The sequence below is a fragment of the Platichthys flesus genome, chromosome 15 (assembly GCF_949316205.1).
Source record: "Platichthys flesus chromosome 15, fPlaFle2.1, whole genome shotgun sequence".
In the NCBI taxonomy this organism is placed as follows: Eukaryota; Metazoa; Chordata; class Actinopteri; order Pleuronectiformes; family Pleuronectidae; genus Platichthys; species Platichthys flesus.
This window is the reverse complement of record NC_084959.1, coordinates 10,287,310-10,313,430: the sequence shown is the minus strand read 5'-3', so window position 1 is coordinate 10,313,430 and position 26,121 is coordinate 10,287,310. Positions and strand designations below refer to the sequence as shown.

General features: G+C 40.7%; 2 protein-coding genes across 2 annotated transcripts in view; one reads left to right on the top strand and one right to left on the bottom strand.

The window, feature by feature from the left end:
• Positions 1-12,464, top strand: part of larp1 (La ribonucleoprotein 1, translational regulator) — a 43,721-nt gene extending 31,257 nt beyond the window's left edge. The window contains exons 8-21 of the mRNA XM_062405726.1: positions 1,354-1,516; positions 1,872-2,016; positions 2,147-2,321; positions 2,545-2,723; positions 3,373-3,471; positions 3,789-4,115; positions 5,871-5,994; positions 6,202-6,407; positions 6,552-6,658; positions 7,310-7,467; positions 7,656-7,800; positions 7,990-8,099; positions 8,394-8,521; positions 8,944-12,464. Coding sequence (XP_062261710.1) covers positions 1,354-1,516; positions 1,872-2,016; positions 2,147-2,321; positions 2,545-2,723; positions 3,373-3,471; positions 3,789-4,115; positions 5,871-5,994; positions 6,202-6,407; positions 6,552-6,658; positions 7,310-7,467; positions 7,656-7,800; positions 7,990-8,099; positions 8,394-8,521; positions 8,944-9,159 — 2,282 coding nt within the window. The 3' untranslated portion in view covers positions 9,160-12,464. The remainder of the gene's footprint in view (positions 1-1,353; positions 1,517-1,871; positions 2,017-2,146; positions 2,322-2,544; positions 2,724-3,372; positions 3,472-3,788; positions 4,116-5,870; positions 5,995-6,201; positions 6,408-6,551; positions 6,659-7,309; positions 7,468-7,655; positions 7,801-7,989; positions 8,100-8,393; positions 8,522-8,943) is intronic.
• Positions 12,465-14,639: 2,175 nt separating this feature from the next.
• Positions 14,640-24,676, bottom strand: faxdc2 (fatty acid hydroxylase domain containing 2). The gene is made up of 9 exons (XM_062406604.1): positions 24,530-24,676; positions 22,913-22,953; positions 20,536-20,633; positions 20,163-20,266; positions 19,615-19,736; positions 16,832-17,037; positions 16,634-16,739; positions 16,186-16,352; positions 14,640-15,510 (listed from the first exon to the last, which is right to left on the bottom strand). Exons 1-9 carry the CDS (start codon positions 24,549-24,551, stop codon positions 15,354-15,356), a joined length of 1,023 nt encoding a protein of 340 aa, XP_062262588.1. The 5' UTR covers positions 24,552-24,676; the 3' UTR covers positions 14,640-15,353.
• Between the last annotated feature and the right edge of the window lie 1,445 nt (positions 24,677-26,121).

Here is a 26,121-nt window from a genome sequence, read left to right as displayed (position 1 = left end):
TCTTCATGTCTCTTCTCTGACTAAACATCCTGGAGAGAACTTTTCACATCTCTGATCTCAGCATTGAAATGCAAAAACAAAAATCTCTTGACACCTAGCTGGGCTAAGCTCAGGCAATATACAATATTTAAACACTGATAATCTAAGAATATAAATCTTTCGACACAAAACTGAACTATCGGCTTACAAACAAGTTGTCTTTTACACAAACACTAAACTTGTCATATGCATGGAGAATGTTTAAGGAGAAATACAAATTCATTCGCAGAAAGAACTAGAAATTTGACATTATTACAGTTGGTGCATTGTAAATTGAGTCTATATTTTAACTTTTTACAAGCAAACATTCAAATAAATGATATTAATTAAAAGAAACAAAGCACCACAAGTCATTGTTCTGGAGTAAACAGTCAATTTAGATGGACAGAGTTGTTCAGTTGAGAAATCAACAAACCAGAAAAATAAAGAAGCTGAAATGGTTAAAAGTTGTAAAATGATATATTCAAACCTATCGAACAGACTAAAGCACAGAACAGATGGAGAAAACATCAATCCATCAATGTCAAGCTATTTATTTAATCATATATATACTCTTATTGCTACCAAACAGAAACACTTCTATTTGCGCAACAAAATCGAGCAGGTTTAACAAAGCAGTGTCTGACTTATCTGGGAGAACTGTTACTTTCTGTGTGCTGCTTCGTTATGGTTGTGTTGGGGCTCCAACAAAAACATGCAATAACAAACCAGAAAGTGTTTGAGTGAGCAGAAGGCCTTGGGTCCAGCAGAAGAAGCAGGTTTCCTGTTGGTTTTGGCAGGAGTCTCCCTTTCTCCTCCCCCCGTCACTCTTTTTCATACACTCTGATTTCCCTCACCCTCTCCACTTCTCTCTCTGTTTTCCGTCTCCCTATTCATCTCCCCTCAATAAGGGAGAGAAAACACAGGAAACCTTTAAAACTGCGGTAGGGAAGAAAAGTGAAAGAAAATAAAGTTTACAAACTACACTGAGGGAGAATAACAACAAATTTTCTCAAAGACGAGCTGGTCTTATTGAAGAGATGGTGCATTTATTCACCTCATCTGTGTGTGCTCAAACGGACCCTACACAAACACTCTCTTTGGCAGACAGGAGATCATATTTCAATAAGGGGTTGATTAGACTCAGGACTTTCTAAATCTGAACAATTTATCTGCTTGTAGCCCTTTTTTTATTAAACCAAAATATAGTAATGCAACGTTGACCCATCAAATAACAACCAGTCATGTGTGTGACTGCAAAACAAAATTGGAGTTGGAGAAATAAATTGAAAACTCAAATCTCTGCCTCTCTAACTGACTGTCTGTCCCATCAAGGCCACTACGACTACCACTACAGCTACAAGTCCTACGACATGAAGGATGGACCCCACGGGCAGAAGTTCGGAAACGCCATGACCTACTACTACGACAACATGAGCAGCAACGACATGTTCTCCGTTGACCAGGACCTGCTGAAGGACTACATCAAGAAGCAGATGTAAGTTTGGGTTCTTTTTTACAGAAGTGATACACAGACAGCGTTGAAACTCTTAAATCACATGTCTGTGGCCCTCTGTCATTCCCTGAGTTTTACTTTTTTTCTACTTACTTTTTTCTGAAAATAAGGAAGTTAGCAATCCATAAAAGCAAATTTGTCATTTAAAAAAAGGTTTAGAGGAAGTCACGCATCTCCCCTACCTGAGAGTTCCTCTCACTTGCATCTTTCCCTCGTGTCTTATTTCGTCCAATGTTGGACAGAAAGGACAAATGTGAGGAAACACTTAACTGCAGACTTGTCACTTTGTCCTGGATAATGTTGACCATGTGTGTCCCCACGTCTTCCTCCTCTGCAGTGAGTACTACTTCAGCCTGGACAACCTGGAGCGGGACTTCTTCCTGCGGAGGAAGATGGATGACGAGGGCTTTCTGTCCATCGCACTCGTCGCCAGCTTCCACAGAGTGAAGGCCCTCACCACCGACGTCAACCTCATCATGGAGGTTTGCACATTACTTTCCCTCACTTGGATTCTGCCGATGAATGTGGACAGCAAAGTTGCCGATAGATGATCTGAGATTATGAGAATGTGATTTTAAACTGTTCAATCCAACCCACTCTTTCTCCCACCAGTCTTTGAAGGACAGTAAGGAAGTGGAGGTGATCGACATGAAGATCCGTCGGAAGGTGGACCCCGAGAAGTGGCCTCTCCCGGGCCTGAACATGCCAAACAACACCCACACCGACTTCTCCCAGCTCATAAACTGCCCCGAGTTTGTCCCGAGACAGATGCCAGAGGAGCCCCAAGGTGAGTGCTCTGACCTGGTGTGGATGAAGCTCTATTTCCACTGTGGTGATTTGTCTTATTTGAAAACAAGTCCAAATAACTTTACTCCATTGGCAGATTCTAAATAGTAAGCCTCACTGAGTCTTGTGTACTGATTTCCCGGTTTCAATACTTTCACTTCATCTGCACACTGGCAGTAGAAATCCTTTACATTGTTCTCTGTGACCCTGTGTGTTTGCTGCAGGTTCTCCAAGGGCCTCTACACCAGTGCACCAGCTGAAGACCGAACCGGACATCTCCAACCTCAAGACGATGCCTAAGGGCCTCTCCGCCAGCCTCCCTGACCTGGACTCCGAGTCCTGGATCGAGGTCAGGAAGAGGCCCAGACCCTCCCCAGCCAGACCCAAGGTCAGCACAGAGAAGGTGAGGTTCACATTACACTCAAGCGTTTAAGAGAAGGTTTTGAAAGCAATGTAGATGAACTAAGAGGTTTCAGAGCTGTGAATCCTTGAATGTTCACAACCATGGCATATAATCGTCACTCACATGATCATTACATTAAGGTTTCCAGTCAGATCTTCCATGGACCACGATCCTTTGTTGCCACTTGCCGATCTCAAATCTCAAATAAATCACCAAATATTTTTAAAATCAAATCATAGTTAAAAGTTATTGGTCAATGAAAACTCTTATTTCCTTAATTTAGGTTCTATAGATATGTGGATTCAGTGCTTTTCTGTTTTGCATCAATTTAAATATAAATAAATGTAACTTTTAAAATTCAAATATGACATATTCACATATTCTCACATATCAGACATTGTTTATGTAGAACAAATGAGATTCATCCTCACAGGCGCATGCAGCATCATGTTTCGATTTTTAGCACTTTTTGTTGTGTGTTTTATTTTTATTTTGTAAAAGAAAACCTCAAGAAGACCAGTTTGCCTTCCCCTCGTCTTATTCTTAACTTTCCATTTTTTTTTTTCGTTCTGCCATTATCTCATCCCTCCTCCTCCTCCTCCTCCTCCTCCTCCTCCTCCTGTGTGTCTGTGCTGTTTGACTGATTCAGGCTCCCTCGTTGCAGCAGCAGAGGGAGAAGGACGAATTGATTCGTTCCCCGTTGCTGCAACCCGGCTCCTCACCAATGCCTGCTACCTCAGGAAATAAGGTGCGTTTGACTATGGCCAATGTTCAGAAAGACCGCTAATTTACATCTATTATTTTGTACTTATTATAATTAAGGTTATTAAATGACATAGATATTTAATTTACAAATGATATATATATATATATATATATTAGAGAACCTGCATATCCTCAAATTTAAGAAGAACAAAATAAGATGATAAATTGTTCACAACTGTGAACTGTTACTTCAGTTCAGTAACTGCACCTTATCGAACAAATGGTGATACAGAATGAAACCACACAATCGGCCCACACATGCTCATAGTCTCTTTTCTCTTGGTTTTGTTCTGTGATCAGGACGGAGCCGAGCCGGACGAACCTGAAGAGCTGGACTTCATGTTCGATGAGGAGATGGCGCAGATTGACGGCCGGCGCAACACCTTCACCGACTGGTCGGACGAGGACACGGACGGCGAGATAGACGACCACGACGTCAACAAGATTCTGATTGTGACGCAGACGCCTCCCTACCTGAGGAAGCACCCAGGGGGCGACCGCACAGGACACCACACGTCGCGCTCCAAGCTGTGCGGCGAGCTGGTCAAGGTGATCAACGACGGGCTCTTCTACTACGAGCAGGACCTGTGGGACGACACGTACGAGCCCGAGTACGCCACCATCAAGGTGAGGCCACGTGATATGTTGCTGATACAGTGATAACTCTGCCTTTTAAGAACTAACATTTTATGTCAACTTTTTTACACTAACTTTTACACCACTGCTTCTCTAAACATATTACTTATCAATAATATCAAATCTAAAACTGAGGTCGGTTCAAATCACGAATATTTATCAAAAAGATCTTTCATAAGTGAGTTAAGGCTCATTGTTTTTGGTCTTGTCCCTTGTTTTCCTGTAGGATTATTTAAAAAAAAAAAAAAACAGGAAGTTGTCATTTCGAGTAGATTCCCGAAGTTTTTTATTTAGTTGGGTTCCAAATAACCGTCTTTGTTAAATGTTGGATTTAGAGTTTCAAACAAGCAGATTGTTGAAATCTGTTTATTTAAAAAAATCTAAATTTTTCCCCCCTTTTTTTTTTTACATAAACAAAATACCAGAAAATTCTGGATTCTTTTGGTCGTTAAAAACCAAAATCCTGATCCTTCATGACACAAATGAGACTGGACCAGAATGTCTGTTACCAGTGTAACTCAAGGTGGGCTCTTCTGACAGCTTCCATGTTACGTCACTGTGTCTCTGTCCAAGTCCAGATGATACATTTATTCTTCCCCGGTTAAAGCTGTTTCTAGACATGGAAACCCGACACAGAACAGAAAGTTGTTTTTGTTTTGTTTGGTTACTGTTGTCCACGCGGCCCATTGTTACATTGTCAAACTCTTTGTGGGACCTTCACGTGCTCGCCCGCACAAATCCAGCGGCGTGTGGAACGGAGGACACTTGTTTATAAATAAACCCCCCACACAAGGCCTCGGCCTGAGGGGGTCGAAGTGACGGGCCGCAGGGGGGAGACCAAGATGGACGCTCAGAGATCTGAGGAGACTTGGTGGAAGGAAGGAGAGAGTGTGAGTCGCACCTTGTGAACCGATGAAAAGCTGCGCGAGGCTCGTTGTGTGTTTGTGGTCAGATTTCAGAACTGAGCTGTTGTTGCATTGCGGACAGTAGCTGTTGTTACTAGGAGGTTGGAAAATTCAGGGTCTGTGTGGATGGGACTCAGCTGGTGAGCGAGTCAGTGTCAGAACAGTGAGGGACATCAGACATGAAGGTGAAAAGAATGTTTTTGGCAGCTGTGTTTTGCTGCTGCATCTCAATCTCCAGGCTGCTGCAGATAAGGTCTGTGTATCCTCCATTTGTTAGTAAATCCTTCAATATACCAGGTTAATTTATTTTTATTTGTATATTTATTATCTGTTACGTTTGTTTTGATGGACGCTCTTTCAACTCGCCGCTGTGTTTCTGTTTGTCACTACGATTACATAAAACCTATTGAACAGATTATACAAATTGGTGAAAGGATGAGAAGAAGGAATGAGCCTTTTAAGTTTTGGAGTGATCTGGTTTAATGGGAAGATCCAGGAACTGTGTTTCACTTTCTTAAACATTTCTGTTTGGGATCTTTTTTGACATTTTCACCATTTTCCCAGGGAATAATGAATGGATCCATTTAGAGGACTGATCCTTGTGTGTTTAATTTGGTGCCGCTTCATTGTAAGACTGTTGGTTCTCGGTGGAGGTGTTCCCTCTGCTGCCATTTTAGTTGTTTATAGTTTAGTAATTTGGTGATGAGTCTTTACATTTTTGGCTTCTCAATATTTGCCACATTTCCCCCTTAAACTTTGCCCTTGACCTCGTAGATTTGTATTGAGAGGAAGATGGTTTCCTTTCTTGTCACATTAATGCTGGTTCTTCTACCTTCTACAGCAAGAGGTGGAGAACTTCAAGAAAGTCCACCTGATCACCCGCGAAGAGTTCGACTGCCTGACCCCCGAACCGCCTGTCGACCCCAACCAGGAAGTCCCGCCAGGCCCCCCCAAACCTCAGCAGAGTAAGAGCACGGAAACACACAAGGCACAAAAGAAACAAATGCATCAAGTATCGTCTCTATTTGGAATACGGTGAATCTAATGATGTTGAGGAGTAGTTTTTATTCAGTAGAATAAAATTTACTACAACATTCTGTAGAGTATTTTCAATAACCTTCTGGAAGTTGTTTCTGTCTTTTTATTTAAAAGAAATGTTCTTCCCTCCTCAGTTCCCACAGATGCTTTGGCAAACAAGCTCTTCGGCGCCCCTGAGCCCTCCTCCATAGCTCGCTCTCTCCCGACTACTGTGCCTGACTCACCCAACTACCGCAGTGCCCGGACGCCACGCACGCCTCGCACCCCTCACCGGAAGGACTCGACCATGACGCCGCGCTTCTACCCAGTGGTGAAGGAAAGTCGGCCCGTTGATGCCAAGGTAAGATGATTGCCGGGTGATGGTGAAATCAGAAGGTTTTAAGGTCTTAGAGGATCAAAGGAGCACTAACTATTGCTAGCCAGTTATTGACTGTTCACTTACTTTCAAATGATCTTGACAAAAAATGTCTCCATCATATTTCAGACGCCCAGGAAGAGGAAGACCCGACACAGCTCCAACCCGCCCATGGAGTGTCACGTTGGCTGGGTGATGGACTCCAGAGAGCATCGCTCCCGTACGGCCTCAGTCAGGTGAGACTCACTGCTCTGGACTCTGTTTGTCTTAAATCCCCAAAAGTACCAAATTTCATTTTAGTTGGAAAAATCATTGTGGGATTTTACCAAGTGGAGCCGCCAAGAAATTATATTAGTCTATTTTTGTCTCAATATTGACTTAAATATACATTTATGGGACATGACATACATGATACAAAAACAAGGATTTGAAACAATTATATGTACCAATAAAAAGGATGGTCTGGTTTTCAGTATAAATGAGGATATTATAAGTTTAATAGGTGGTTAGTTTAGGTCGTACCAGAAGAGTTAAATATTTCTTGATGCGTCTGCACAGCCTTAAAAATCTATAAAGAAGGTGAAATCACAAACGTGCCTGACTTTGCAGGTTTCAGACGTCCCTTTTGTTTGAATGAAATGAATTCAGTTCATGAATAGACTTTACTGTACTTCGGTCTTTCAAGTTTTGCATTGAGATTATTTCATGGTTAAAATTGCCTTTTTATATTGTGGCTGTCCTAAATATACGGCTTTTTAAAGTGTAATTGAAGTGAAGGGCTTCTTCAGCAGAAAAACACCTCCGATTCAGGACCAACTTCTCTGCTCCAGTAGTTCTTAAACTTAATGTGCTTATACTCACGTGTTCTCCACCTCTCTCCCTCTCAGCTCTAACGCCAGCCCATCAGAGGGCACCCCTGCCCTGGGTAACATCGGCTGCACCCCCCAGTCCCTCCCCAAGTTCCAGCACCCGTCACACGAGCTGCTCAAGGAGAACGGCTTCACGCAACATGTTTACCACAAGTACCGCCGGCGCTGCCTAAATGGTAAACAAACACACACATATTCCGCCTTCTCCTTTATTGTATATTTATTTTATTCTGTCTTAAAATACCAAATTAAGATCTTTCCCTAACATATAACTGAAACTAGATATTTTCTTCTCTCCTAGCCCATTTTTTTTTTTGCATAATAATCATGTCCACCTTCCCTCTCTCCTCTCGACCAATCACAGAGCGAAAGCGACTGGGTATCGGCCAATCGCAGGAAATGAACACGCTGTTCCGTTTCTGGTCCTTTTTCCTGCGAGATCATTTCAACCGGAAGATGTACGAGGAGTTCAGACAGCTGGTGGTCGAGGATGGGAAGGAAGGATACAGGTAAGAACCACTTTTTGAACTAATCTGCCCCAAGCCTGTGTTTGTTATTTACTTGTTGCTCAAATGTAAGAGAGAGAGCTCCAGTTGAGTCATTCCTGATTTGTAGCTTTTTCTTGATCTCAAACCTTGTTCAGCTCCCTCAGATTGCCTCCTTCATTATATGTGTTTGTGTGTGTCGTCTTGTTGCAGGTACGGTTTGGAGTGCCTCTTCAGGTACTATAGTTACGGTCTAGAGAAGAAATTCAGACCCGATATTTTTAAGGATTTCCAAGAGGAGACCATGAAAGACTACGAGGCTGGTGAGTTAATCAGTGTGCACAGATCAGAGCAGGCGAAATGGGTTCTTCATGAAACATCTCGGCTGGTTCTATTTCCTTATCATAAATGAATCCATGAATTTATTTGTTGATTAAAAGAAAGTCTTAAACATTGCACTACTGTAGAAACCACAGAGAGAAACACAATACAGACTGAAGGCTTATTTTCTCTCAATTCACCACTGGATGTCAGAGTTCCTGGTTGAGTTTTCTTCTTTTATAGATAGTGATTCACTGTCATCTCCTGCTAATTGTGTTCGTGTCTCCTGTTTAAAGGTCAGCTTTATGGACTGGAGAAGTTCTGGGCCTTCCTCAAATACGCCAAAGCTAAAACCATGGCGATTGATCCCAAGCTGCAGGAGTGTCTGAGCAAGTTTAAACGTCTGGAAGATTTCAGGATCGATGTAAGTACAATGTTTTTGTAAAGTTTTATATATATATATATATATATAGTCATAGATAGTCATAGTTTTTACACATTGTATTTGTCCCTGAAGTAGTGACGACTGTTTCATTATCATTTCTCAGCTTTGAAGTTATGTTGCTCTGTAAAATCATTTAAAGTAGGTTGCATTTCTTAAAGAAAGTCCTCTACAGGTCAAATGTATGTAAATATATTAAAATGTATCTTAACAATTAAACCTTGAGGTCACCAACGCCTCTCAGTAACTCATCATAGTGACCCGATGACTCAACCTCAAAGACAAATATACTGATATTATTTCTTTAAAAGAACAAGTAGCTGCAAGAACACAGATGTCATGGTTTGTAGAAATTGAAGGTTTTTTCATTATCTGATCTCCACCCTGCTTTTGATTGCATCTAGCCGCCGATGGAGGAAGGGGGTCGCAGAAGACACTCGTCCAGCGGCGACGGTCGCCGCCGGCACCCCTCCCAGCCCTCCAGTCGGCCCCACAGCCAGAACAGCTCAGGCCCCAGCACCGCCCAGGGCCCCGCAGCCAGGGATGATGCCAAACCCACCTGTCAGAAAGCCCTCGCCATGGCCGACGACCCCGCACCGGATACCAAGCCGCTGAAGTAACGCCACAAACACGCCGGCCCGCATGGATCAACTCAACCACGTCTGGAAGTTGCCGGTTCTCTTTGTGCAGTGGGAGGGGGGTGGGGGCATCCAGCCCTTCGTTCACACTTAGGTTTTTTTATTTTTTTTTTTAATTGAGAGAGAAAGAAGGAAATATTGAAAATTATCTCTTTGATCATAAGTTTTTTTCAGTACTTTTTTTTTTATTGAGTCAAAGAATGAATGAGGTATCAGGCTTCTTTTTTCTCACATCATTGCTGGTTCACACGGTGGATGTTTTGGCAGTGATTTAATATCCTGGATTTTTTTTTTTTTTTTTTATGTTTACCCCCCCTCTCCATCACTGGAACCCCTCTCTGATCGTTAAGCTGGCTGAAAGATTTTTTAATTCCTTGCTCAGATCTCAGATTAATGATTATTATTTCTTTGGCATGTGGTGCGATAGGAAATAGTTTGAACCGCACTGAGCATCTGAAAAGTCCCACAGTCGACTCGCTGGAGGCTGCGCCGCTCCTGACGTCCGACCGGACCAAAGTGGTTTGAACCAAGCGACTGACATTTTCATCCGCAGAGCCCAGAGCGAGCGCTCAGCTCAGGGCTGAAAATTAGAAAAATATTTGTTTTACTTTATGGCTTGACACTGAGGGGAGAAACATTTAAGAGCCAAATGATAAAAAGAAAGAAAGAAAGGAAAAAAAAGACTTGTAGCGCCCCCTCAGTGTGGACATGATCATTGAAAGTTGCCTTATTTTAATGGTTTTACCGCTTCGAACTTTTGCCCGCCACCTTATTGTTGATTGTACAGCATTGAAATCACCCATATATCTGGTCACAGTATGCAGCAGATGCCACTAAGTGGTGCTGTTCCTATCAATCTGCATCCCCCCTGCCTCCCCCTCCCCTCCGTCACCTTTTCTCAGCTGTCTTCCAAGTGTCATTGGGTCTATTACAAGTCCAGTAAATCTTCCCTGTGTTTGCGAGTCGTGGCTTTTTGTGCTGAAAACACTTCAGTCAGGTTGAAGTTTGTCGCCCCTCCCCCCACTAAAGATCTCTCTTTGGATGCTTCCTGACTCTCTCTGAGCCCTTCACCTTCCCCCGTCACACGAGCTGCATCCATCCGTTAATCCATCCGCTTGACATCCATCCATCAGCTGACCATCAGTGACACTACAGGACTGGAATCATCCATCTGAATTACTTGAAGAAACGATGGTTATGAGGAAGGGCCTTCGCTCTCTGTGCTAAAGCTCTGGATGGAGACGCTAACGAGGTTCAAACGTTTGGCTTCAAACTTCAACGGTGGTTCGTTTGGCCGACCCTCTGCTCCAGGAGGCCGACTGGGCCTCCTCTGTTTCACACACATGTTCACCCGTCAGTTACAGGCACGAACACAGGTACAGATGTAGCAGCCTGAGCAAGATGAAAACTACACCCGCAGCTCCATGTCTTGCCTCGTTGTGGACAAAAACTCAGAGACTATTGTTTGCTCACACCCTGTTCTGCTCGGTCATCTCTCTTCCTGCAGTCCGCTGAGTGGATCGTTCAATCTTCATCCACCTCGAGTACTGATGAAATCAAATACTGATTTTTCTTTTCCTCCGATTATGTAAATGTGAATTTGACAGAAGAAGAGAAATTATTACAGCTCCCTGCTACTTGTTTTATTGTTTATAGAACAGATTATATATTTGCCTTACACGTGTACGTACTCTAACTTTTTTTTTTTTTTTTTTTTATGGTCTCATAATTATCTTTTAATGCTTTTTAATTTCAATTTGCAGTGTTTCTAGCGTTGCTATGATAAAGATTGGGTTTAAAAAAAAAGAAGAAGAAACATCCGTGGATTTCAGAATGGGGAACATGGTTCACATCACAAAAGGGAAAGTTGACATCAGGTTGTTGACGTGTGTCCGTTAAAAACAAAACCTGTTCATAGTTTAACCAATGTTGAAATGAGTTCATTTGCTGTTTTAGCCAAAATGACAGCGACATTTCAACCATCTGTTAACGTGGCCCAAAGAGTTATCGAATCTTCCGCCTCCAGGTTTTTGACAGTGTCAGCAGAGTTTAAAATGGTTAGAAATGAATTTGGAGGAGAATATTGAGTCTTAATACACATGTTTATCCCGATGCAGATGAAGTGACCCATTTTTCATTGACACAACATGTTTGCTGCAGAGTACAGACACAATATGTTCAAATGCTTTTGAGAAATAACTTTGACAAAGCCTGACATTTTAGTTGAATCTGTGTTGGACACATGTGCCTGTTGTGTTTTTTTTCTTTTTTTTTTTTTTAAGTCCAGGTCCTATCATCATTTAGCCTGTTGGTTGACTTTCTGGCAGATTGGAGGTTGATCTCACATCGTCTTGTCAGTGTTTCGTCACTCTCTTCCTCTAAACCCCAAATTGTTGGAAACGTGAAAATGCAAAGCAAAGCTACATTTACTTTTTCTTTTACTTTCAATGTCATGTTGGTTTAACTTCAGGGAGATTTGGATCAGTATCAGAAACTTACAGTTGATGCATCAAGTTGTTTGCTGGAGGTTTAAAGACAGAAAAAGCTACAAACTGTTGAGGAAAGCAAAACTCTGTGAATTTCCCCGAACCAGCGAAAGCCTGGAGCTGATGTGTGGCTGCAGACATGACGTTCTGCCAGTAGGGGGTGCCTTCCTCCTGGGGCAGTCAAGTGATCCCTCCTTCTAATGTGATCATCACCTGCCATCAGACATTTGGCCGTTTCAAGTGTTTTGGAAGCCGGCAGCCTTCTGTATAAGTTTAGAACTGCTGTTTGCTGTCCAAACTAAACTGTAGGGGGCGCTACAGCCTCCATTCAGCAGTTTCTCATGGACGTAGCCAGATGGCCACAAACAGGAGGGATGAATGATGGACGCAGGGAAGAGAGGGAGCAACAGAAAAAAAAGAGAAAGAACCTGAGTGGGGTTTGTGACGTTGCTGAGGAATATGGCTGGTTGTGATGACTGGACACTGAAAACAGGACGAAATTCCATAAAGCCATATGAATAAGAAATAACTGTATATGAACCATTAAAATAGTTCATTACATTACAATATCCTAGGCTTGTCATGAGGAAAAAAAGATGAAAATGAGGAAAAGAACAAAAAAATATATAAAATGGAAAAATGTAAAATACTTGAATGAGATCTTGTATAATATCATTTAATATTCATAATATCTGCTTTGTAGGCTGATGTGATTCGCTATTAGTGTTATTTGTAATTTGTAGTAATTATGCTTTCCTTTAATAAAGAAAAAAACCACAAAACGGACAAAAAAACCTCAAACACGGCTGTTGACTGTTTTATTTTTTAGTGTATACGTGTGTGTTTGCTTGTACTAAATGTAAATCTTTGTGAGGACCCTGAACAGAATATTCACAGGCCCATTCTTTATAGGGCGGTTTCTAGGTTAGGAGTGCTTTAGGGTTAAGGTAAAATTAATTTTAAATGTTATTCTGCCACTTTCAAGAGTTCGGAACAATGCCGGCAATAGTGGAATTCAAACCCGGTATCTTCTTGTTGAAGGACGGCAACTCTTCCAACTAGGCCACATAGCCAGATGAAATGGTCCAGGAACTATGCAATATTTGAATATGGACAAATCATCGTGTGTATCCGTGTCATTCTATGCTGCCTTTGATACACTCTTCAGAGAAATACATTTTCTACTTTAAATTAGATATATTTGACAGCCTTACTTAAAAGTTAATTTTGGATTTTAGATTTTAGATACTGGATGATTTAACATGCTTTAAAACCTATCGTTAGAGAATAACAGTTTCAACCTTGTCTTCTGACGCCTGCACACACCTCACATTCTGCTGCTGTTTGTTACAATGTGATGTCCTGAAGCTGCCCCCTGCTGGCTGCTGGGTTCCTCTGCTGCTCTAGCTTGGTTTGTGCAGCTTGTGATTAACTAAAGTTGTCTATAAAAGAAAAACTTTATTATCCTTCACGAGCAATTTGATGTACAACCAGTACACAACAAAAATAACCCAATATATAGAATTTAAATAAAACACAATATAAAAACCCTATAGACTAAGTAGCAGGGAAAATGAGCTTTTAAAAAATGAATTGATAAGTCGACCAACAGAAAATTACCTGTCAACTAATTAGATATTCCAGAAACATTCTACTTTTAGTTTCCTGTTGTGTTTCTAATAATTATTAATGTTGGTGACATTTCCTTGATAAATGGGTGGAGGTTTTATTACCTCTGCTAAGGAGGTTATGTTTTCACCCCTGATTTGTCAGTCAACAGGTTTATGTAATAAACTACTGGACCAATAACCACACAACTTGGTAGAAGGAAGCTGCATGGATCAGAGATTAACCTATACAGCTCTGTTGAGCTCGACAACATGGAGTCCCTGAAAGGAACAACGTGAGGATAGGACTTGTATAACCAGGTGTCTGCTGTCATCGAAAGAATGAAGCTACCTTGGAGTAAACTTGTCAATGTCACAACGGATGGATCGCCAAATTTAACTGGAAAAAATGTTGGGCTGCTGACAGGAATCCAGGATAAAGTGAAAGAGGAAAACCCTGACCAGGATCTTATTTCCTTCACTTTATCATCCATCAGGAATCCCTGTGTAAGTCTGTATTGCGGCTTGCTGTACCACTCTTGTGTCCACTGGTTTGGGGAAAGTGTTACAACGAGTGTGTGAGCTGCAAGAGGACATCATCGCAATTTTGGAATGTTGATGGGGAGATCTGACGACTTCCCTGAGCTTAGCGACAAGAACTGGCTTAGTGACTTTGCGTTTGCTGTGGACATATTTTCACACATGAATGAGCTGAATGTGAAAGTGCAGGGGAAAGATCAGATTGTTTCACGACATGGACAAACATGTGAAAGCTTTCAAATCCAAGCTCACTTTGTTCTCCAGACAAATTGCGAACACATCTTTCGCTTATTTCCTCACACTTTCCATGCAGGAAGTACAACAACACTGTTCCCACTGAAACTGAGAGGGATGATGTGTTGCTGCAGCGAGGTTGGAGCCAAATCTCTGACACACAGTTGCTCTAACCTGTTAATGTAGATAATAAAGAAGTTCAAGTGAGGTAAATGGTTTGGGTGCAGGCCTCAAATGTTTTCATGATGTTTGATCAGTCACGTTACTCCATGTTTTTGTATTGTTCATGTTATAGTGAAATTTGTTAAATTGCTGTGCAAATAAATGTTTTGCTAGCTGTTAAAGGCCAAATCCTTTCATGTAAGGATTTTTACATGTCATTTATATTAATTCACACAAACACTCCATCTATCTGTTCCTGGCCCGGCCCCTCTGTCAAATTTTAGAACCCATTGTGGCCCGTGAGTCAAAAAGTTTGCCAACCCCTGGTTTAGAGGGATCTTTTGGATTTACCCTTTTTTTCTGTTACCAGAGCCTCATCTTTAATAACGTTTAACTTAAATGGTCCAGTAAAACATCTTAAAACCATATCAACCACAGTAGGGAAAATCATCTTTATTTTTTGTATTAATCAAACAACATCCAACATTCAGTCCTTTTAGTACAAATGTTAATGGAGGTCTTCTGTAATACATCAAGACACATTTAACATTCAGGGGTATGTTGAAATCCCATGGAAAAGAAAAGTGCAAGAACCCAAACCCTGTCTGAGCAGCAAGTAAACATGAGTCTAAACTGGTGAGATGGTACTAAACCAGACTAAAAGTACTACAGGAGATTTGGGATCTGTTTTATCACCACAACAGAGTTCTACTTAACGTTAAAACCACAATCTTTTTCTGCCGAAATTATCCAAATAATCCAAAACGGATCAAAAGTAAAATACACATGAAAGTAAAAGATCCAGCATGGATGGTGTTTTAATCATGTATAGCTTCATTGTTTAAAAGCTTGTTCAATCTTGTTCACCTATAGGATGTTATAGATAATAACCCTGAACTACTGACTTCTCTGTGACACCACTGACAGTGAACCAATCACAAGAGACTTTTAAACTGCCACATCCACAGAGGAGGCTGAACTTCAGCATGAAACCTGCACATCCGGTTTAGTGCAAAAACAGAATATTTCATCTTGTAAAAATAAAACCACAGATCACCGCAGTCTGATCAACAGCTTTTCTGGATAAAAATCGTAATCGTCGTATTATGATGAATTTGGAAGGTTTATCTCCAGGGGTCGCGGGTCATCACTGACCCTTCTTGGGGGAGTCAGGGATGCTCTCGGTCAGCGGGGTGAGGCCGGCGAGCACGAGGTGGCGCTCGTACTGCTTGGTCTGCCGGAATTTGCTGTCTGTGCCGTGGAGCCGGTCCAGCACACCAAGCACTCCGAAATTCTGGTTGAACCTGGACCCAGGAGGGTTGAGAGGCAAGAGGTTAAAGACAAAGACTCTGTAGCCTGGATGCCAGACGAACTTAGCCCCACCCACAACATTTTTGGCCGGGCAGTTCACATTCTGACTAGAATTGTGAGTCTGACAACGTCAGGCTAAAGACTCTGTACACGGAAATGAACAATAACATTTAAAAAGCTGATATTCCTTTTACCTCTGGTAAGGACATTATGTTTTTTCCCCTGTTGGTTGGTTGTGCGGTTTGTAAGCAGGGTTATTCAAAAACCGGTTTGTGGATTTTCATGAAACTTAGTGGGTTGAAAGAAAATTTACTAAGAAAGAACAAATGGGCGGATAAAAGAAGTTCCTTTCACTGTTTTTAACATTGCCAGATCGGAAGTTTTTTACATTTTCATCAGTTTCATAAAGGAAGGGTTATGGCATATTTAGAGGACTGATTTCTATAACTGTGTGAATTTGCTTAATTGGATTTAAGGGGACTGTCGGGCTTTGGAGGATGTGTGCATTCACCTGCAGCTAAAATCAGACCCCAACAAACACAGTATTTAAGTAATATCAGCTAAAAAGTAACCAAACATTTGATACATTTAGTAAGTTTTTGAATAAATATTAATCCAGTAATTTCCTGCTAGATCCCACTCCGGGCTGAGTGGGCAGGCGGACTCACTTGAGGTGGTGGAAGTCGTGGAACTCCGGGGAGGGCAGGAGGGGGAGGTGGTATCCAGAGTGGGAGATAGTGGTGCTCCACAGGACCATGCATAACCAGAGGGAGGTGGTGGTCGCATGGGAGCCCAGAAGCATGGGTCCCATCATCACCGGCAGCATGTTAGAGATCTACCGGCAGAGAGGAGGAGCAAACAGGTTTAATGCCTGAAGAGAAATCCAGAAGAACACTCAAAAGCTAACTCTCGACAGCTGAATCAGGAGCAGTGAGCTCAGAGGGTTTTTCTCGATCAGTTTTTTCGAGATTTCAGATGCATTTGATTTATTTGTGACAGTTGCAGCTGACGTATTTCCGTATCGGGAGACAAGATAATGTAGAGTCAGAATACACTGATATCATATTGAGGGTGAGGTAGAGAACGAAAGGGGGAAGGGGGGGGGGGGAGACTCACCATATGCTCTAGGGGATGAGCGTAAATGCAGACGAGGCCGATGGGAGCAGTCCACTCGTGGTGCTTTTTGTGGTAATGCTTGTAGAGGCTGGGATGGTGGAAGAGCCTGAGAGAAAAGTTGACAATCAGAATATCAACACAGTTTTAACCTCCTGGTACGTCAGCCTACCTCCTGAACCTGAATGATCTGTAGTGTACCTGTGTGAGTAGTAGAACATGAGTTCCTCTACGAGGGAGAAGATGGCAAATTGCATCAGGGCCCAGTGGAAAGTGGGCAGCTCGGGGTCACAGGGGTTACCTCTCCAGGTCATCACGAAGTAAGTCCCCACCAACATGGGCCCCGAGATGAGGAAGTGGTTGAAGGCCACGGTCTTGATTGCATGACGAAGCTTTGCTGGATCCACCTGGAGGATGAGGGAGGAGTCATGGGAACGTCAATACGATATATATATATATATATATATGCATATAATCTTAGATGTAAGTGTTAGATATAGTTGCATTTCTTCCACAATAAAAATTATTATGTATAATAGTTCTATATATATTGTTGGAGTGGTGAATTCCTTTTATTCAGTTTATGGTTAACCTGCAAATAATCAAACCTGACCTTTTCTTTTTTCATATCTTCAATACTGATCTAATATCTTCTCTTCTTGATATCCTGATATCAGTTCCTCATCTTGATTCATTGCAGGTCATAATGATAATGTAGAAACATTATCCTCATTAGGTGCTTCTAAATATTACTTGTCTGTGTTTGTCTTGTTTGATATCGTGTCCAACCTTTTAAGAAATGTGCTCTGAATGAATATTATTATTAGTATTGAGGGTCAAATTTAGTAGTTCAGTACATTATAATATGAGATATAAGTTTATCTTAAGCACAGAGAAAGACAAGTTTTTACAAGTTCAAACCAAAACCTGGAAACTGTTTCTAAATCCTTGTGTACTCATTCTTTCTATTTATTCTTATTGTTATTTATGCTGCACTAATTATCTTCTTGACTAAAATTCAAATACAGCTGAAATCTGTCAGTAAACTTTGAACCCTGGTTATAAACACACAGACATATCCTGACCTTTAGGTGTGCATGTGCATGTGTGTGTTTGTGTGAGCACATGTGTATACATGTAAGTAAGAGTACATGTGAGTGTAATCAGATGAACTTTTGCACAGTTTCTGTGCAGTCGTGGATGGTCTGGTCTATAAAAGGATTATATATACTATTGACATGTGTGTTGGCTGAAGTACTAACACAACAACCGAGGACGATTGGACCTGTTCTAACAGATATTCTGACTTGATGGAAGCAGAGAGATTATGATTCATTTAAGCTTCCAGTCTGCTTCTTGATTTATTTACCACGTTGAACCGAACAAACACCAGTACCTACCTGTGAAACACTGGAAATGAAAGAATCTTTGGTTTAATGTGAAAAATTGACAAAAGTTAGATATCTAAAACATCAGATATGTCAGGAAACAGATGCTGTCACTAATTTGGTTGAATTTAGACAAAAACAATGAATTTAAGTAGATGTAAAGTGGTTGGTTCGCTGTGTGTTGTCAGCTCTGAGAAAAACATCTATGTCGGACAAGTGGCCACACACTCTGAATGGAATATACAACAGGTAGATTAACTGTTAAAATACACAACCGGTTATGTAAGTTAGTGTTGTTATAAACCAGCACATCCTGGCTTTGTTTTTTATGACCAGTGCTGCTCAACCTGTTACTCTCGGTCAGTGAACTGAGGTATCTCTCCTGAGTATTGGGCCATAAAGAACACTTACCTTATCATTGCTGATTATTACAAAGATAAATGTTGTGTAACTGTCAGTCACACAAACATATTGTATGTATTGCACAGCTGGATAAAGCAGATACTAGAAAATGGTTTGATTTTGAACATGGTTGGATTTTTAGTCAACCCTGAAATCACTTAACGCACACTGCCTTCTTTGTTCTAATCAGTGAAGGGTAATCAGACATGTCAAGTCTTTATCTCTGCAGTGTCCGAAAACATCTGTTACTCAAACAGGACTTTGGTCAAATGCTGAGGAGAGTCTCTTATCCTTCGGTGAAGAGTTGGCCCTCCTGTGTTGAGCCATGTGTTTAATAATTGTTGTGTTCCTGCAATTTATTGGTCTGTGCAATCGTCACATCCGACCCTATAATGATTCTCTGGGTGAGCTTTATGATGCCCTGGATGTCTGCCACATGCTGCTTTCAGACATGCACCAAAGTCAAGACATTTCCCTGTCAGCCCCCCCAGTACAATGTCCAGAAAATGTCCAAATGTGCTCGTTTGAGAATGCAGCAGGAAAATGTCCAGAAAATTCACAGTGAACTGGAGGGTGTTTTGATTCGGACGTTAAACTGGAAGAATGCAAATATCTCAGGATGAGAAAGAGGAGCCATGCGCAGAGAAGACACTGACGAAGATGTCAACTTGGAAAGACAACGACATTCGAGAAGAATCTCCAGCTGTGTTCTTCTTAAGTCACAGACAAACTCCTGAAAACTTCCAGACCGAAATTTCCAGACAGTTTCCAGATTTCCAAAGACATTTAAAATGGGGGCTGGAAGGAGAAGTCCCAGAAACGTTGGGAGAAGCTGAAACAGTTATTTGTAATCTCACATACAGCCCCTCTGGAAATTTCCAGGAAAATGTCCAGAGTTCAGCGCATGTCTGAAAGCAGCTATAATGAAAATATTGGCAGTAGAGGTTGAGGTGTCGTAGTTACCCCGATATAAAATTACCAGTAGTATTAACAGCAGTAGAGGCAGTAGAACTAGTAACACTGGTGCTGGTGTATTTATTAGTGCGATAAAAATTGGAAAGAATAGAGAAATATCTCTACACTTAAAAATGGATATTAAAACTGTAGGAAAAACTGCGCAATACAGAATAAATGAAAAACAAAATAAAAACAGTATATAGACCAAACATCTAATAATGAGGCTTTTAATCCTACCGGGTTGTTCTTGTCCGCCTGGATCCGGTAGCGAGTGATGAAGGACGGTTTGCCGGTGGTGTCCGCCAACAGCAGCAGCATATTCGGGGCCCAGAACGCCACGGTGGGGATGAACGCTGTCCCTGTTGAGAAAAACCAGGCCACTGTCACCGCTACATTCTTTTATATGATAACTATAATATTATGACTTAAACTACATGTTTCTTATCTTGTAATACGCAAAATGTTTGACAACAGACAAATACAGAATCATAAAAAATAAACGTTGACAGCAGAGGTTTCAGTTGTATTTCATCCGTGACTGATTTCAAATCGAAAAAGATCTTCTGTGCAGTCACATCATCTAGACAACAAACCTCAGTCTGAATCTCAGAGAAGATGAAATCCTGCTTGTTTATTATAATTTTTATGAGCTGCTGTGAAAACTTCCTCTGGCCGTGATGAGCTTGTTCCTGCTCTGACAAACATCTCTGTGTTCAATCAATAACTGTCTGTTGCTTAGCAAGCACGATCATATGGAGAAACACAACTACGCAGTTGTTTCGTACACAAGAAGAAGAGAGCGGTCTCGTGACCCTCAAAGGTCACGTACAGCCGGGTCCACATGTCCTGCCAGAAATCGCCTGAAGCTCCCCAGAATCTCTGAAGGTGCCTGGAGGGAGAATGAGTGGCAGGTTTACAGGACGTTACAAACATGGTGATATCAAACATTTATTCCAAATACAGGCTCAGTGCTAATCTGTGCTGCTCTGCACCATCCTCTCTACTTCTCTCCTATTCAGTTTCACTTCTTATCCTGGCCTTTCTCACCAGCTCTATTGTGCTTTGAGGTGATAACCTGCAGGTTCTCCTCAGGCTTATTTCAGGGCAAACTGCCGCTGTGTTGCAATGTTGATACTGTTTGGCTTAAAGCGATCTTACCATGTCAGCGAGTTGCCGAACGCTGCCAACAATAAGATTCCAGATCCGATGACAACGGCCGCTTTCTTCACAGAGTCCCACAGTCCTGCAGGGCCGTCCTGAGCAGAGAGACAGCAACAGGTTTGTGTTACCTCTCTTGATGCTGTGCGATCTCCTGATATGAGGCAACATCAATGTTTCCCACAAAAACTTCCTGCAGTGTGGATACATTTCTCTAAACAACACTGAGGCTGTTACTCAATCCAGTGTCTGTCCATGGGGATGACAGCACTGTGGCCTCTTGGGTTTGTTCACTTGTAGGTGAAATGCTTTGTGTTTTCATAAGCACCATAAGAATATATGGTACTAGTAGGAAATATCCGTGTAAGTGATTTATGGTTGATAATACTTTTTTACAGCAGAGACATTGCAAATACATATAAAAACATATAGATTATACTGATTTCACTTTTTTCCAACACTTTTCTGCAGAAATATGGTGTACTTGATAAAAGTATGTTGTTTGACCACATCATACATTTGCATGGTTTACATTTTTTCGTGATCCAAGAGAAGACAGTATTTTAGTAAGATCAGCAACAGGATTCGTCCATTTATTGGTTGTGTCCTTTGACTTTTCAATTTAGACCATGTCCCATTCACTAACATGGAAGAGGTAGGGGTTGTGACATGCATTGCTGTCGGCCACCAGGGGGCGATCAAGACACCTTGGCGTCATTTTGGGGGGCTGTCATGTCGGCCATCTTTGTATACAGTCTATGATCAGATTTTTATTGTTTGCTTTTATCCCTGCAGAACTGACTTAACAATGTCGAGTTTTACTTGTTTCACTTGAGATTTGGACAATAGAAGCATTAGAGCTTAATCTTCTAGATACAAGATTTCTTTTAAATACTGAATCTAAAATGTACAAATGCACACCTAAGTTAATCAAAGCCAAATCTGTGACAGGCCCCCAAACTGGATCAGTTCACTCAGCATGAGTTAAGAACGTGGATTGACTCCACATTCACCAGACTCTCTCAAACACCAGGCATTTTCCCGGCTGCCCCCGGCTCAACCATGGCAACAGTTACAGATAAGTCACACTGGCCTTAGTACCTAACTGTCAGAGCCCCTAATACATCCGTCCAAATAAATAATCACAATTTACAGATGAGTGTAATTCTTTCAAATCTAACGAATAAAATCTGTAAAATACCCAAAAGAACACAAAAATGTACTGTCAGTGTTTTGCAGCAGACCGTAAATATTTGTCTGCTTGTCTTGGCTCCCTGCAGAACTCCATAAATGAGTTCAAAAACCTTCATCTGAATGTTCAACTAAACCTCTGGTAATGATGTTGGCTTCCAAACACCTGTTTTTCTTAAAACCGGTGTTTATTATCAAACATGTTCAAATGTAATCTTAGAAATTATTTAAAAGCACGCACATTCAAACTGGATAAGGACCAGAAGCCAAGGAAAACTGGTGTGTGCTCATTTCTTGTTTTCTGGTTAATGATGGTTTTATAAAATGTATTGATTGGTGAACTGGTTAGAGAGGCTCTTGTTGTGAAGGAATATTTGACCACGCTCAAGCATTACATCTGCACAGCTCCATTAGGTGAATAGAGCTGGTCTCATTCCACAAACAGTCCTTTCTCTCACTGAGGAGTTCCCAAGGTCGGGTCATAGATAAAGGGCCAACCAGCAGTACAGTGTAATGTCTAGTCTAAAGGACTTTCTTACTCAATCGTATGCCCCAGACAGAGAGGCATCACCTCCAACCCCATTGTGTATTTCACCAGTGGCAAGACGTTAGGACACAACGTGACTTAGGAAGGCATACTTTAGGCTTAACTATCCAAAAGGATGCAAACACCTACCGCTAACATATAGAGTGACAGCAATGCTAGCGTTTAGTGGATGTGCTGTCGGAATGGGTGACGCAGGGTGAGGGAGACTTGTTGGTGACAATTTATCATGTTACACTGTAGGCGCTGGTTTATTGTTCCACCTTCTGGTCTCCTTGATGCATCAAGTCTACATAAAACTCTTCTGCATAAGACATCAGCTGCTGTCTGAGTTCTCCTTTCACCAGCTTCCAGAAAACTTCCCTCACACTTGCGTCATATTGTCAGTAGACGACACTGAAATACTAAAAAAGTTCATTAGGACTTGATAACTTTGCATAAAGTTTATAATTTACAGTTTGTTTTCAGTCGAGAAACAACCAAAAATCAAACCAGGAAATCAATCGAAAATATGACAAGGCGAAAATGCACAGCAGGTCGTCGTCGTGGGTGTTGGCTGTGACTCGTCGTGTTGTGTTGTTACAGATTTGCTCGGTATTGTTTCTATTGAATTAATGTCATAGCAGAGGGATGTGATCTCACCTGTCTGCTGACACTGCCCTTCATGGCGGCTCTACTCGTATCTGTTGAGACAATATAAAGATTTTCCAGGTATAATCAGAACACATTCATACAGAATATATTTAAGCGAGCCACCTAAATATCTATTGAAACAATAAAAACGAGTGAAGTTCAGCAAAACAAATTCAAAACCCTCTGATTTATGTTTGAAGAAACAGTGGAACTGTTCCAAAACGACTGATGGTGGAAGATTAGAGATTAAATGGTCTGATGTTCATTATAAAAAGAAGGTGGTCTTATTCAAGCCCTGTTCAAAAAGAAATGGTGGTTAGAAATCTATGTTTTTGTGTTGAAAGCTTAAGAAAATAATTACATGCTGAACCTTCACTGATTTCTCCATTCAAAGAATTTGAAATAAGAAAGCTGTTTCCCACAGCTAATATGTGTAGACTTCTCTTACTGTTTTGTATCCCTCCATTGGGAAAATAATCATCTTAGTGCAGTGGAGCCTGATGCAAAATTTACAGCTTGAAGATTAGACATAATCCTGTTATAATCCATCTTTAAAATGTGCACTTTTACTGTGAGAACCTGCTCCACTCTCATCCCCTCTCTCCTTTTATTGTAGTTCAGAAAGAAAATACAGTGCATATACTTGCAAGGACTGATGCTACAGTGAATCTATCACAAATCGTATTTTGTCTGATAAGCATCCAAATGAATTTAGTTTATTATCAAGAAAATAAATATCTTTCACGGGATCATTCACATCTTTCTGTGGGAACAGTTAATTAATTTGCTGATCACTGAGGCTCTGGAGAAACAAGAGTAACGCTGATTCATAAAATCACAGATGAACATCAAACACAGTGAGGTGGCAGATTATCTGAGTGACATAAATTATATTGGCTTTGATGAATTACTTTAGTTACCTAGGTACAACTTAAGATCAAAGTTTAGGCTTCAATAACTGCACATACTCAAGCACGCACACCTTTCATATCATGAACTGAATTACGTTTTATCCTTCAAGTATTATCTGAGCAGCTGACTATGCGTTAAACACAGTCCTGGAGTTATACAACCGGTGTTTTACCATTATCAAAAGAGATTAAACTGATTAAAAGACTACGTATATTTTTGAAAAATATACTATATTCGACACTCACCCATCTTCAGAAATCCAAAGATTATGTTTTTTTTTCCGACATCATTTCATAATAGTTGTATAGAGTACTTGTACTGGTGATTAGACTAATTGGGAAAATAATAACCCAGTGTTTAAAATAAATGTTTTTAATGAAGGAAATGAATGGAAAAAAGTTGTCAAAAAATCCACAGCAAAAACAATATTTAGCCTTGTGCTCAGACAGATGCAGTTTTTTTTTCATTAACTACCACAAACTATATATTTATATATATATTTAAATATATGAAAAGCACAGGAAAATTATAGGGATTTTAGAGAGGTCGAGTTGGATGAGGAACGAGATAAGAACAACATATGAACTGTGCTGTGTTACTGAGCACTTGAACAACCGAAACTACTCTGCTGTTGTTTTTATCGTCATGACTTCAGCTCTGAATTGAGGAAACACACAGTCACGGACATGTTATGAAGATAAAGGTGTGACTTACCACGGACTGCTGTCTGCACCATGATCAACCTGCTGCTTCCTCTCTAGCTCTCTCTCGCTCTGCTGCTTGTTTCACCACTCTTTATTTACAACCGGGTAACTCTTCTGATTGGCTGGTTGTGGGTCAGCTGACTGACAGGTTCTTCTCCCTCCGGTCTTCATGGATCCAGGTGAAGGTTGAGGCTCAGCATGATCGTCACCATAGAATGTGTATAAAAACACTGGAAACAGATGACACTGCAAAAATAAATAAATAAATACATTACGGTGAAACCTGAGAGACGATTACAGTGCAATACTCTCTACTGCAATTAGGTGCTGTGGTGGAATATAGAAAGTATATTTACTCAAAAGTATTTTACTCAAGCACTCACTTCTAATGCAATTTTATATTTCTTCTCCGCCCTCTTTATATTTGATTATATTTATAAAAAAAATGTATTATGCCTTACATTTAAGTATAGCATGTTACTGATACTTTTTTTACTCTTACTGCTGTAAAAATGCCAAATGGATTAACTTATCTTATATATATTCATTGTTCAACTTTGGATTAGCGGTTTTTCCCCCTATATTTTGACAATTTAATTTAATTTTACAAGACAAACATTGTGTACATTTCACTTTGGACTTTGGCATGTCCATATGATCACAATTTTTACAACCCACACAATGGATGTTGATGACTTTTTATCTACAGACTCAGGGTCCAGATAAAATCAGAAAATAATATGTCGATAGTAATAAATAATACCATAAATCTATAATGGCAGTATCTACATATACTCTATCATTTAAAATGAAAATAATCATTAGTCGCTGTCTTATATGTTATAACATAATCCACTACAGCCAACCACAACAGTTAAATACTTATGCCATCTATAACAGCATAACAATCACAGGTCACATTTTTCTTCATTGTATTGGCTGCATTCATTCAATACTTAAAATTAATGTTTTTTTTCTAATTATACTCCCTTACTTAAACTTAAAAGACACACACACACACACACACACACACACACACACACACACACACACACATACACACACACACACACTCTCTCCTTGACCCACACCACGTCCAGCCGGCCTGCTGCTGCAACACGTGGCTCCACTATCACTGATTATTACTGTACATGGGGTCACCACAGTGGTTATGTAAAATTAGTACGACTTTGAACACTGATGTGTGACAGATAATCAGTGCTGCAGACCCTTCAGAGAGAGACATATTTTTTCACTTCACTCAGGACCTTCTCTCATCCACAGAGAGACATGTTGGAGAATTATCAACAGTATTAATGTCTTTATTCAGTGTCTGAAATTCTAAATTGTTGCATTCAAAAGACAATTCATGACAAGCTCACATTTTTGTGAATTTCTAAAGAAATAATGCAGAGATCTTTATGAAAAGAAAAATCCGGCACGTGTGAAGTGCTTTTATCAAGTGAGATTTGGTGCGGATCTGGACAATGATATCCGAGTGCCCCTCTAGTCATTTCATGTTATCAGGGTTTAAAATAATTTTCCAAATTGTCCAGGAGAAGGCAGCAGAGATATTAACACTGATAAATTGGTCTGTGGGAG

What these genes read in the sequence shown, in the direction of transcription:
- faxdc2 (XM_062406604.1), bottom strand. Translation starts at nt 24,551, where the DNA reads ATGGTGCAGACAGCAGTCCGTG. An exon ending in AGGGCAGTGTCAGCAGACAG is followed by an intron (nt 20,634 to 22,912) that starts GTGAGATCACAT and finishes CTCTCTGCTCAG; the next exon opens with GACGGCCCTGCAGGACTGTG. An exon ending in ATGTTCTACTACTCACACAG is followed by an intron (nt 16,740 to 16,831) that starts GTACACTACAGA and finishes CTTTTCTCTCAG; the next exon opens with GCTCTTCCACCATCCCAGCC.